The sequence below is a fragment of the Pundamilia nyererei genome, unplaced genomic scaffold, assembly GCF_000239375.1.
Source record: "Pundamilia nyererei isolate P.nyererei 1_Seehausen unplaced genomic scaffold, PunNye1.0 scaffold00169, whole genome shotgun sequence".
NCBI lineage: Eukaryota > Metazoa > Chordata > Actinopteri > Cichliformes > Cichlidae > Pundamilia > Pundamilia nyererei.
In genome coordinates, this window is record NW_005187570.1 from 960,405 (window position 1) to 974,826 (window position 14,422).

The 14,422-nt window shown below is 39.9% G+C and overlaps 2 protein-coding genes across 2 annotated transcripts in view; one reads left to right on the forward strand and one right to left on the reverse strand.

Moving 5' to 3' along the window:
- rcc2 (regulator of chromosome condensation 2) overlaps positions 1–1,267 on the forward strand; it is a 16,352-nt gene extending 15,085 nt beyond the window's left edge. Inside the window, exon 13 of the mRNA XM_005745890.1 lies at positions 520–1,267. Within this exon, the coding sequence (XP_005745947.1) occupies positions 520–624 (105 nt within the window). The 3' untranslated portion in view covers positions 625–1,267. The remainder of the gene's footprint in view (positions 1–519) is intronic.
- Positions 1,268–4,686: 3,419 nt separating this feature from the next.
- On the reverse strand, positions 4,687–9,221 carry LOC102198748 (60S ribosomal protein L22). The gene is made up of 4 exons (XM_005745891.2): positions 8,889–9,221; positions 7,968–8,075; positions 6,187–6,311; positions 4,687–4,885 (listed from the first exon to the last, which is right to left on the reverse strand). Exons 1-4 carry the CDS (start codon positions 8,898–8,900, stop codon positions 4,741–4,743), a joined length of 390 nt encoding a protein of 129 aa, XP_005745948.1. The 5' UTR covers positions 8,901–9,221; the 3' UTR covers positions 4,687–4,740.
- Positions 9,222–14,422: the final 5,201 nt, after the last annotated feature.

The following is a 14,422-nucleotide window of genomic DNA, read 5'->3' on the forward strand; positions in this document are numbered from 1 at the left end:
GTGTGTGTGTGTGTGTGTGTGTGTGTGTGTGTGTGTGTGTGTGTGTGTGTGTGTGTGTGTGTGTGTGTGTGTGTTAGTTATAAGTGCTTACGGGTAGATAAACTGTATAATGTGTGAGCTTGGATTGAATAAAAGTAAAACTTTGAATAAGCATTATATCAGCCCTAGTTTGCTTGTACTCCACTTCAGTAGTGATGTCCTTAAACCTGTAGACTAATTGCTACACATTGTAGCAATTAATAATAACAATAGCAACTAATAGTTGCTGTAGGCTCTTTGCCTTACAATGTACAGTTCCTTGAGGCATCTGTTGTGATGTGGTGGTATATAAAAAAAAAAGTCAGCTAAATTAAATTGAAAAAGCATACGACAAAAGTGCCTGTGAGACTTGGTGAACGAGGCAGGTTGTACAAAGCGCTTTGAGGACTCGGGTAGATTTGAAATATAAGAACCTGTCTATTTACCACGAAGCAGGGAAATGTCCTTCTCTTTCAAATAACGTGCGTGTTGTTTCTCCAGGTGGTGATGGGCTACTCTCACTCTCTGGTCATTGCTAGACAGGATACTGAGCAGGAACAGGAGAAACTTAAAAAGCTGCCTGAGTACAACCCCCGAACAATCTGAAGGGCCCACCAGCAGTGACACCTCAACCCATTTCACAGAGCAGAGGAACAACCATGTGATCAGCAGGAATACCTGACCTGTTCAGTCGCTACTAGTCACGGCATCGTGCTAGTGGGATGGTTGAGTTGAGGGGAGAGGTGTTCACGAGTCTGAAGGTTATCCACACATCTCGACTCCCAACAGACTCCACAACAATTTGGACACTCAAATCAGAGAAGATGGGACTGGAGACTGACAGATGCTCTGGATGGTCCAGCTCTCACAATGAATGGTCAAGATATCTTTACTTCCCAATGAGCCTGCAACGGTTTGTTCTAAGCACATCTCGTCCAGCAAAGTTGTGCTTCCCAAAAAACCCATTCCAGTTTCTTTTCTCATTCATGTCGGGTCTCTTAATTCTGTTTGTTTGTTTCAGTATTGATAGTTGTGACATTTACAGGTGCTACTCCAGGAGCCCTCGGTCTTTTCCTACTGGGGGCATTTTAAAGACCAACACTCCATACCTGTGCCTTTTTCTACATGTATGTTCAGGTTATGGAATTCTTGTTTATTTGGTTCCGAGGATCAGCTGATCCATCTTGTCTGTGGCAGTGTGACCGAGTGTTTGCGACTGCTGCAGATTATAATCAGGATTTGGAACATACACTGTGTCTCATTTTGAATACTTGCAGTAATACACTTCCATATAGTGCACTTAAGTACTTTGTTGCAGACTGCATTAAGGTCGACAGGATAGTGTTTACCCAGATTAAACACAGTTGGTTGTATACTCTCCACTGACTGAAGTTGTCTTGATGTTTGGCAGCCATCTTGGTAATGCCTCTGGGCAGCTATTCTGAAGCTTCTTTTGATTGAATTGAAGGTTTGACTTTAGTGTTCACCAGGACCAAACTGCATGCATAGAATCGTAAGTCAAATCTGATTAAAACACTTTTGGAGACTGCCCCAGAATGAGGTTTAAAAAGCTTTTTTTCCTTTGCAAATTATACTTGGAGTATCCACGTGCAGTTTGACAACACCACAGCTTTATTAACAACTGCCAAAAGTCTGAAAAATGCCAAGCTTATTGTTGTTATGGATATACAGGAAACTAAGAAAAGATGATCTGGTGCAACAACACGGATGGCTCTTATGCATCCTGGTCCAGCTGTTGAGTATACCATTCAGGTACTCTGTTTACTCTATGCAGTCGCACTTGTCATTGTGAGCACACTTATGCATTAAATAGTAAGTGTATGGAAGAATATTACCTGAGACACAGCAGCCATGTTCTGTGCACTTCATGTTGATGTTACATTCCTTGTTTCTTCAATGTTTGCATCAATGATGCGCGCCTCAGTCCTTCCAAGACCACAGAGTCTCTTAGCTCTTTTTTTTTCTCTTGTTTATTTCATTAAGTTTAACTTTTACAGCGCTCTAAGCAATTTCACAAACAGGTCTGAACCTTCAAAACCACCAATGCACTGTCTAAACTCGTTCAACGTGATAAGGTGCAGTGCGTTCTTTTTAATGGTGAAATTTCTCTGGGTTATGTTTTTGTTTGGTTTGTTTCTTGCTTTTTTTTTTTATTTCATTGAAATGGTTGAATAAAGATTCCTGTAAATGAATTTGTCTGTGCAGTCAAACCTCTACTCAGGTCAGATTGAACAAAACAATTCAGCCATCCATCCGCCTCAGAGGTGGGGAGGTTGTTCAGTTTTATTTGTACAGTACCAAACAACAGTTGCCTCGTCGTGCTTCATTGTAAGGTTAAGACCATCCGAAAATACAGAGAAAATCCAAACAATCTGATGTCCTCTATGAGCAAGCACTTTGGTGACAGTGGGAAAGAAAACTCCCTTTTAACATGAAGTCTACAGCAGAACCAGGCTCAGAGGGGCGCTCATGACCAGGAAGACCGGACAACACTGTAGTGGAAGAAAACCAGAGAGAAATAATGACTGATTTAATGCGGAGTAGTGTAGAAACAGAAAGAGGGGGGGGGGTTCCTCACATCAAAGGAAGCCCCCCAGCAGTGTAACTAAGGGAGGATTCAGGGTCACCTGATCCAGCACTTGCATAGTTTTAAGCCTAATCCAAAAGGTAGAGGGGGAATCTTGTTTTCCAAATTCAAACTGGGAGCTGGTTCCACAGAAGAGGGGCCTGAAAACTGAAGGCTGTGCCTCCATTCTACTTTTAAATACTCTAGGAACAAGTAAATTAACAGCCTACAACGTCTTTATGATGAGCCTGATTTTTCAAGACCTTGTATGAGATGAGAAATTTGATTCTGGATTCAACAGGGAGCTAATGAAGAGAAGTCAGTGCAGGTGAAATATGCTGCAGCATTTTGGATTAACTGAAGGTTTTTCAGGCAGTTTTTAGGACTTCCTGTTAATAATGAATTACAGTAGTCCAGCCTAGAAGTAATAAATGCATGAACTACTTTTTCAGCATCACTCTGAGACAGGATATTTCTAATTTTAGAGATGTTGCACGAATGGAAGAAAGCAGTCTTACATATTTGTTTAATATGTGCATTGAAGGACATGTCCTGGTCAAGGTTCCTCACAGTGTTACTGGAGGCCAAGGTAATGCCATCCAGAGTAAGAATCTGGTTAGAAAAAACATTTTAAAGATCTTTAGGGTCCATGTTTGCCTTAAAATGGTGGCTGTCTGAGTGGTGTCCAAAAATGTGGGCTTCATAGATCATTTGGAAATTTTCTGGGGAAAACATGATCTTTCTAAGAGACACAGAATCCATCCCAGTTTGGATGGAGCAGCTCTAATTTCTAGAAACCTGGACAAACTTATTGTACCTACCCAAAACGTGACTATAGTGGGGGCCAGTCTTACACACCTCTGCAGTTTTTCCTCCTCCTGTTATCACCCCATATTATTAGACTCAGCTGGCTAGTATTATGATGGTCCTTCTCTCCCATAGCCTTTTTCTCACCATTTTTGTACCAACACACTACTTTCTGTAGTACAACACTGTTCAACTTTTATGCAGACAAAGTAATCCACAACAGCTGGAACAGCTGTAGGAATTACACCAGCTTTCAAGGCTTGATCAACCTCCATTGCTGCAGAACAGCTTTAAATTGTTAACCTTACTTTTTTAAACCTCTGCCAGCTCACCACTTTGTAACATTTCAAGCTTTCATTGTACTTAAACAACTTGAATTACAATAGATAACAGGACAAATTGGGGTATTTTAAGACGTTTGACCATAACTTAAGCAAACAGCCTGTTTTGAAAGGAGTAGAAAGTTCAGATACCTGTTTAAAACTGTAGGGATTAAAAGCAAAACGTTGTCAGAAAAAAAATAATAATACAGTAATGGTAATGGTACTTCATTACTGTATCGCTCTCATTTTTTCCCCTACATGTATCATTCTCTTTTGCTTTCTACCATCTTTTTCTGCATCATTTGCCTCTAAATCTTGTCTGTACTGTACAGTCGTAGTGTTTGCTGCCCAGAATACACACATTTGATTGGCTGAGTGGTATCATGTGGAATGACATGAAACTGGTCTGTGCCTTTCCTCAGCCACCAAATCACCACCATCAAGACTACGAAAGGAGCAAAACTGGTTTGAGAAACAGGAGAGTGACCCCAAACACACCAGCAAATCCACAACAGATTGTTGTAGTGGGGCCAAAATTGCTCTACAATAATGCAAGACAAACAGAAAACATGTCCTCCTAAAGCTGGATCTACAAGCTAATAAGTCAGAGGGTGTACTGGGTTTGTCACAGGACAGAAAGAACCCTGTGAAGAACTCTTACATTAAATTACAAGCAGTTTGTTTTCAACTCCAGCAGTAATTGACTCATATTTGACCATATGAAGACTCCGCCCACTTCACAACAATGAAGAATGAACAAAATCACATCGCTCAGTTTTATTTCAGCCCATCTGAGCTGCTTAATTTGCAATTTTTTAAAATCTTGTTTCCATGATTCATTGGGTCCTATGTAGATCCTACAGTGAGTGCTCTACAGTGCAGTAACACTGGAATGAATAATGTTGCTCCGGATCTGTCATCACATTATGAAAAAGAACCTTAAACAAAAACTCTGTATTGTAAACAACATTTATTTAAATACACAAAATCAGATTAATTGCCATTTTAATCATCATCTTCTTCCTCCTCTTCATCCTGATTAATCTGGAAGTAGCGGAGCTCATAGCTCTCCTTGGTGTTGGCAACAACACGCAGCCAGTCACGGAGATTGTTCTTCTTCAGGTACTTCTTTGTCAGATACTTCAGGTATCTGGAAAAACAAGAGATGTTGAATCATCAGTTGAATCCCCTTCAGGGAACAGCAGCACGGTGGGTGATAGTAGAGATGGCACGATACCACTTTTTTTATGTCCGATACCGATATCATAAATTTGGATATCGGCCGATACCAATATGAATCCAATAGTGTTTTTTAATCAATAAAACTGTTTTTTTAAATATCTTGCTGCATTTTGTATAAGTTCAAACTCTAAATGCTCAACCAGACCGCGGACAGGTCCCGCACGCCACAGCCGCTCTATCACGTGATGCATACTGTTCCGACGCGCTACGGTTATGAGCAGTTATGCCATGTCGCAAGTTTTGTGAGGTGATTTTTGATATTTAATGGATCGGATTACATTTTTTATTTCTCTCCGATATCCGATCTAGTAATTTATGTCAGTATCGGACCGATACGGATACGTAATATCGGATCAGTCCATCTCTAATGGATAGCTTCCTGGTATATGGAATGTTACAAAAAGCTATGCAAACCTTGCTTTAACAATGCCATGAAAATAGCACATTTTCCCCCCACAAACACAACAGAGTGGTGGTGTGGCGACATCTGAACTCATAACTGCCATTATACCTTTAAGAACTGAATCCTGTTCACCATGGGCCGTTTTCTCATCGATCATGATGATGAACTCCCTAAACATCCATTCCCTGACATCATCATTATTATTGTTAAACTATTTGCTTACGTGGCAAATACATTTATCCATTTTTAGTTTTGAAAAGACTCAGCTTTTCTGGAATCCTCTATTAAATAAAAAAAAAAAGACTAATAAGCTCACTAGCTGTGAAATTAAACTTTCAATTAAACTACAGGTTCCAGTCTTCAGTTGTAATATCCCAGCTCACGTCACATGATGATTCTACTCAATAAAAACCCTGTGCAGCTTTGTTCTTGCACAGCAAGAGAGAAAGTTACATTTCATATAATATATTTGACACTTTATTAGACATCGTTTCATTGTTATTATTTTTACATTTATTAGTCATTCAGGATTAAAGATGTGTGTCAGCTGTCGTTTGACACCGATATGCCACCATATTGTTAATGTCTTAAAATGAAAATGTTAATGTTAGTATTTGTGAATGGCTGCAGCTGCATGAACCCTTCAGCACAGTGAAATCACCAATAGCAGTTTTTAGTAACGTCACATGATCTATATGAAGATGTTGAGTTAACTGGTCTTTACATTTGCTTCTGTTAGTAATGTGGTCTCATCATCTTACTCAGAACTCAGAACTTTACATTAGGATCAAACAACACAGTGATACCTTTTGGAGAAGGGCACCTCAGAGGACACTGTAATCTTGCTCTTGCTTCTCTCAATGGAGACCACACCGCCACCAAGGTTCCCGGCCTTGCCGTTCACTTTAATGCGCTCCTGCAGAAACTGTTCCTGCAATTAACATGTGGTTAAAATGTTACTTTATATCGACGGCTCTATTTATGCTCCACATGAGCAACAAGTTCACTGAAGAGTAACAAGCAAAGTTCTAATAAAACCAACAAAGCTCTTTCGGTGAATGAGTTTGTGGATTTTAAATGCATCAGGCCTTTTTGCTTAAATGAAGCTAACAGTAGTATGGATTATTACGAGCTGTTTTCCAATTGTATGGCTGTGAGTTTGATGGCTACAGAACCCTGGTATTAAACTTGTCCCCAAGTAGATAGTTACATATTCAAAAATCAGTCATTTCTGGGGTTATTCCTTCGGTCTTAATTCATTTTGACTTTTTTGTGCAGCACATTTGACTGTGTTACATGTAACTGCTTTAGAGTCCTGTGTTTCCAGCAAAGCCTTCAATGTTCAAACTAAACGTTCAAGTGTTTTTCCACCTCAAGTCAAAATAACGAGCACTATTTTTATTTAAGCAATAGATCTGCATTTCTTTATCCTAGGTACAGTTACTGGCATTATGAGAACGTTTGTCCTTGTGCACAGCTTTTCTGGTGGCGCGTACACCACATTGCCAAAAGTATTCACTCACCCACCCAAGTTGTTGAATTCAGGTGTTCCAATCACAGCTGTTATGCTGCTGTGTTGACATCAAAATGCTTGTGAGCAATAACCAATAACTGCAGTTTAGAAAGCTAATTAGCATCTAGAAAGCTTCATCAATTGACAGGAGCCACACAGAGAGGAGACCTTTACCTCATTATCTGTTCAACGTGCAGAAACTTGGTTGGTACTTACCAATTTTATTGTTGCTTAAAAGAGAAGAAAAAACCCTACTCTTATTTGTTTTAGATATCATCTTAAACATGTAAACACACTGTTTCTTGCCACTTGCCAGAAAAATTGCCACCACCTCAGCTTTGTAATACATAACCACATTGGCCTTGTTAGTTTGTTCTTAACAACTCGTATAAGTATAACCAGTAACTAAGCATTTCACACTAAATTATAGTGAGTATCAGTAACTAGGTGCTGACAACTACCAGTACTGAGAAAATGCTAATGACATTCATCCTTAGTGGCTGTAGCTCAGGTGGCAGAGCAGGTCAGCCACTAATCAGAAGGTCGGTGGTTCGATCCCAGGCTGCATGCCAAATATCCTTGGGCAAGATACTAACCCCATGTTTGCCTACTGGTGGTGGTCAGAGGGCCCGGTGGCGCCAGTGTCCGGCAGCCTCGCCTCTGTCAGTGCTGTGGCTACAATGTAGCTTGCCATCGCCAGTGTGTGAATGTGTGTGTGAATGGGTGAATGACTGAATGTAGTGTGAAGCGCTTTGGGGTCCTTAGGGACTAGAAAAGCGCTATACAAATGCAGGCCATTTACCATTAGTGTCATGTGGCCCTAAAGACATCTGTAGCAAGAAATGTTACCGACTGAAGAGAACAAGAAAAAAAATATAGTCCGAAGCTTAGGTGTGTGTGTAAAGGTGTGGTTTCCTGAGCTAATCCAAATGGAGGCTGAACTCAAAAAGGGTGTAGAGTGAGCCAGATCTGGCTAGGAATGTCATCTCAAAGAAGCCCTGCAGCTTGTGCAGGACAGCCTTTAGTCTTAAATTGGTAATAAAATAACTCAGAAAAAGTTAGTTTAAAACTTACAAAGTTGGCAGCATCCATGATGCCATCTTCGACAGGGTGCGTGCAGTCCAGTGTGAATTTTAGGACCTGCTTTTTCTTCTTACCACCTTTGCTGACATTCTGCTTCTTCTGCCAATGGAAGGACAAACATTTACTTCACTGCAAAGAACCTCTAGGCTGTCCACTACATTTATATGAACAAAATTTAGTAAAACACCCAACAACAACCAACTGTTAACATTCCAATGTATCAAAATGTTAATTTCCCGTTTGTGCAGTACATAGGTCCAAAGAGCGATTGGTAAAATCTGGTCACCATCACATTCAACTGATTAATTCAAAAATCCTGCAATCTGAATTAATAGCGGATTTTGCTTTTACCTACATAGTTATATGTATTCAGCATAACAGTTTAATATACGTGATGATGCAACTGTACTTCGATTCTAGCCAAAGCTCGACTTTAATTATAAGAACATTCAATGACAACATTAAGTATGCATAAGTGCTGTTTTCGACTCTTTAATGTTTTGATAAGTACGACTAAAAGTAATTAAAAACATCTCCATGAGTTGAGCTCTGCGTCAATCCCCCGACTAGTAACGTCCACGTCTCGGAGCGATTAACTAACAAACAGGTCAAACAAACAAACACAGCTCCGTAGATACTGTCAGCCTCCAAAACCTTATCTGCGCACCTTATTAGACAAAGGTATCGTTATAGGGCTAGCAACGTGGTTAGCTCTGCGACGCTGCTAAGCTAACGTTAACTCACAGACAGCCATAGGCCACAAAAAACTCAGCGGTGTAACCGAAAAAAACCATCACAAACGGACCCAAACCCTGCATTTTAGTCCATGTAGATGCAACAAGCCAGTTTTTTCCAGATTTCATATAGGAAAAGATACAACTTCGATAGATTTTAGCACGACTTTTTACTTACAATAGGCGCCATGGTGAAGAAGCTATCAAAAAGGAAGAGCAAGCGGTGCGCATGCGCTACACATCATACGCCGAAAAATTGATGGAATTCGTTTTGTCCCAAAATCGCTTCATTTCCATTCATCCAATAAACTTTTTAAAAAACACCAATGGATGTTCATAGAACCTCGCAATAGTCCCGGTATTCCTTGTTAACTAGTTTTTACATTAACTGGTTAGATTTGTTTGTTTTCCACTCTCCGTGTTAAAAATGTTGCACCCGCAGATTCGTCATTTTCACGGAACCGTCTGATCGCTCTAACAATATTAAAGACCTCCGCAAAATAAAGTCTCCATCTCCAGCTCGTTCAAATATATACACGTATCGATATTATATTAAGATAACAATTAAATTATTTTAATTAAAAAAAAATCCAAAACACCTTCTGCCTGGTCCGTCTTTTTGTAACATAAACAACGAGTCGACATTTTCCTCACGACAACGATTAGTTTGACGGGCCCGCGGGTTTACCTGTCAGCTGTTAAACACCTGCTGCTGATACAGGAAACACGCCCACGTGACAGTGACAGTTTAACGTGGACAGCTGCTGTTTGGGGTGGGGGAACTCCAGGCCACGAGGGCCGGTGTCCTGCAGGTTTTAGATGTGTCCTTGATCCAACACAGCTGATTGAAATGGCTAAATGACCTCCTCAACATGTCTTGAAGTTCTCCAGAGGCCTGGTAACGAACTAATCATTTGATTCAGGTGTGTTGACCCAGGGTGAGATCTAAAACCTGCAGGACACCGGTCCTCGAGGCCTGAGGTTGGACACCCCTGGTGACGTCAGCCTCCACAAAATAAACAACTGCAGCCCGTTTTCTCAGCGCAGAGCTGCTGGAGCCTGTTTCCTCTCAGAGTGACTGATCTGGGTTAAAAGTAACAAACGGGATTTAACGGGAGGGAGTGATGGACACTGGGCAGCAGATCAGTCAGCTTACAAACAGGAAACCGGGCTGAAATAATCTGTTTCCAGTAGGCTGATAAGTGCTCTTTATTTCAGCATGAGAAATGTCTATAAGTACGTTTTGAGCACTTTGAGCTGATCATCGTCTTAAAACAAAAATAAAACAAAAGCACATTTATTTTCTGAGGGGAGTGTAGTGAGCAATTCACTACAATTCACTACGTTGATTCAATAGAATCACCTGATATTGACTAAACATTGTTTCAATGTCTCCTGGGGACTCTATGAATTAAATTCTCAGTGCCCCGAACTTACAATAAAACATTACAAATACAATTACTCAACATAAGATTCCCCATAACACCTGCCTTTTCATTTCCCCTGATTCATGATGCGCTGGTACCCAAGAAGGTGACCATTAGCCCCATCGTATCAACTCCATAGTGTTTGTTGAATCTCTATCAGATTGTGTGGCCTGCTATCTGAGTGACTATCTTGCAAACTAGCCAATGATGAACTTGAGTCCGAGCATATCACCGATCTTAATGGTCTTGCGTCTTCAAACCACTCGACAGTTAACAGTATGGAAACCATTTCTGATAATAATCTTGCGCTGATGATCCATCTCTGATCTTTTTCCTTACTTTGACATGAAGCTCAGGAACAATAAATGTTATCCTGCTTTAGTTGGATCAATCGCGCACTGCTGACACAGTCTCCACGCACAGCTTAGAGGGAACACTGGTTGGATGTATTCCTTTATGGATCTGTGTAGATTTTAACTGTAATACTGATCAATACATGCCTGCACTGTAGGTGAGTTTAAAAGAAAAACCCAAACCACATGACACTGATGGACAGATAAATGAAAATGACAACATTTCTGCCAACATAAGAGGTCAATAAGATGACACTTTAGTCGTGCACATGTAAGTATGTTTACGCACATTCACCCTGCAGTCAAAATTACATATTTTTCTTTACTCTTTGTCTGTATTGCATGGAGTATAAATACGACATACCTCATAAACATATAATTTGAACTTGCTCACCAACCTTCAACAAACGTTACAAAGTTTGCTAACATTTTCTCAAGTGTAGTTTTCCCCTCCTCTGCTGTTTTAACCAATGGATCATTTTATTCACTTTCAGTCTAAAATAAAATTCTGCCCATTTGTCAGAAGATTCAGCTCATTCAAACACATTATTATTGAGCATCTGTACTTTGGTCAACAGCCTGCTGGCATCCAGCTGAAGGAAGATGTTCTGAAGTACTTCACAGCCGGCTTCAGTTGCTGAGGGTAAATGAGATTCAGTGTTCCTGAATCTGCACATGCAGAATCCATGTAAGAAACAATGCTTTGTCTGTGCTGGCATCGCCTCTCTCAACAGTGATGGTGAAGATGCCACCGGGACAACTTGTTCCAGCTCCCTATTGAGATCATTTATAAAGGAGAGTGCAGCAAGAATATTTTGCACAATTATAAGTTACTCTCTGAAAAACAACATCATACTTCAAACACTGCTATGTGCATAAAAATATGAATATGTAGACCTTCTGAAACATTATTACCATTTGTAACATTAATATACACTTATTAAGCAGTTCATTAGGAAAACTGATGCAATGCAAGAATTGTCATAAATTTGTACTTTTACTAATATTTTATTTTTAGTCCTATTTTCATGTTTTCAGTGGGAGAAACGTTTCACCACCTCTCCGGTCAGGCAGAATTGCCTTATCTGGATGACTGAGCACGCCAGACTGTTTTTTACATCAGTATTGTGTTTACACATAATAATTTGCCCTTTTGTTACATTTTTTCATGCCATCAAAGTATTTTCATTGATAGTACTTGTTTTATCACAGCCATGTACAGCTGTGAGTGTTTGACAGCGCTATGGTCTACAAAGATACATCTTTTTGTGAAATGAATAAAATAATTTTCCTCCATCTCAAAAAGCATCTTTTTTTTTTTGACACTGTAATTTTTATTGATAGTTTTGTCACAGTTTAAACATAGACATGTATTGCATTACAGGAGAAATAACCATGCAAGCACACAGTCAAAACAAACAGAACTAAAGCGAACAAAAGGTGTGGGTGCCAATTCTAATCAACTACCGTATGCATGCCTGCCTTTACTCCGCAGCATACATACTCCAGCTTATATACGTACTTTTATACGGGCATGCATCAATAGATATACAGAGTCATAGACCTTAAATGTTTTGTTCGTTCATTAATTTTCCTTGGTGCCATGTAATGTCCACTTCTCCCACTTAGCAACGAAAATATCTTCCTTTAATCTGAGAATGTAAGTCATTTTTTCCATTGCACAGATTTCTCCAACAATATTTAACCAGTCTTTTGAAGAAGGCGGATCCAGTTTGTACCAGTTTCTTGTTATAGCTTTCTTTGCAGCTATCAATAGGATTTTTGTCAAATACAAGTCATCGTACAGAACATACTCTCTAATATTCCCAAGATATACAGTTTTAAAATTGTGTGGTAATTGATAGCCCAAGATATTGCCTATTACAAGAGTCAGGTTCTTCCAAAAATTATGCAGTTTTAGGCACTCCCAAAACACGTGCGTATGGTGTGCTTCCATGTTACCACATCTTCTCCAGCATGGCAAACTGTCTTGAGTCTGTTTACTTTTGATTTTTGGTGTAATAAAGAATCGAGTAACAAAAAGCATCTTTACTTCTCTGTTCAAAGCAGAGCTCCGTTTACAGAAACAGTGTTTTAGCATCACTTCATTCAAGATCAGAGAAGCAGTGAGGAGAAACAGGGAGGACAGGACGTTCTGGCATAAATCACTTGTTTCTGTTTAAACCAAAATGATCAGGCTCTTTAAAAAATCTCTCTCTAAGCAGCTGTAGACATTTATAATAAGAGCCTGTCAGTGACAGAAAGAAGCACTTTTAATGATTGGATTTTTATCGGCTAACAGTTTCCATAATGGACAAACAGGTGCCTTTGTCACCATTGACAACTGCAGTAGTTTCACTTAAAACTGGATTAATTTCAAAATCTGCCGCTCTCATTTCTATAAGAGTCCTTTATACATCTGCTCATGCCAGCATCTCCACCAATAGCATTCACTCAGGCTTTTTTAGTCTTTCCTGTGGCACGAGACAGGCGTCCCCATTATCCCCCCTATTGTTCACATAGAGCACCTGTCAGTCTTTCTGAGATCCTCCTCTATTTTTAGCTGAATTTCCCAATTAGGCACAGACATTAAGTTATCGCTTTGTGTTGATGATTTATTGCTGTATGTCCCGGATCCTGTTCTCTCCAAATCATTTATTTTATCTGCTTTTCACAGATTTGGTTCATTCTCTGATTATAGAGTGACCATCGCTAAAAGTTAATGCTAGCCTATCATCATTACTGCTCACACATTCTGATGTCCCTTTTTTAAATTAGGCCCCTCTGACTTTTAACATCAAGGATCAATGTAACATTAAATGCTGTTTTCTCTGCTAATTAAACAGGACCTCCAAAGATAGGGAATCTTACTTCTTTCGCTTATTGGTAAAATCAGTGTGATTAAAATGACCATCTGAACAAATCCACACTTCAGAGATGTAAAATTCAGAGGCGGATTGTCACTTCCTAACTTCCTGTTCCATACTGGACAGCGCATATCCACAAAATCTCCTTCTGGTTCAGATCTTTGGACCTTCTATGGCGCAGTGTAGAGCCCCCGTCCTGTTTCTCATCCACTCTAAATGCTTTACTTCTCCTATTCCATCCAACCTCTCTGGCTTAACCCTTAGTTCACTCCACACTGAAAATTTGGCATCAGTCTAGGAGGCATGTCAAATTTAACTCTCTAAGTATCTACGTTATCTCCTTTATTGAGGAATCATCTGTTTCAACCATTTTAGCATGATATAATAAGGGGCTGGCATGTTTTAATGATTTTTACAATGATGGTGTTTTCTGCAGCGTCACAGATCTCTCTCTCTCTCTCTCTCTCTCTCTCAGATCTCCGTCCTTCTGACCTGTTTCAGTGCTTTCAGATTAGACATTGTGCCAAAGTTTTATTCCCAGTTATTTTCTCCACAGCAGTGGGAGGAGCTTATGAGCCAAGACCCTCTTCAAAAGCCAATTAGCTCTAAAGTTTATAATGAAATGTCATTTTTTGATTCCTCACCAGTTACTAAAGGCTGCTTGGGAACGTGAACTGGGTCTAAATTTGGGGGATGACTGGTGAGACAATGCTCTAAAAGAATCACACAGGTTCAGTCTGCGTTCAGCTTTCTCTCATACAGTCCTGCTCTCTAAAACCTGACAGTCACAGATCCATCCCAGTCTCACTGACTCTCTGGCTCATCACTTACTCACTTTTGGCAGAATTATTTCGATTTCATGGGACATGAAAAAAGGACATTTTTAGTGATCATTAAACCTTTCCCCCATGTTGCCATGTCCCAGTTGACCTCTAACCAATAAATATTTTAACGTTTACTTTCTTAATGGCAGGACGTTATCTTCTTCTTCACTGGAAGTCGACTAAAGCTCCCTCCAGCACTCAGCGGTTCAAAGACACCATGTCTTTTCTAAAATCAGCGAAG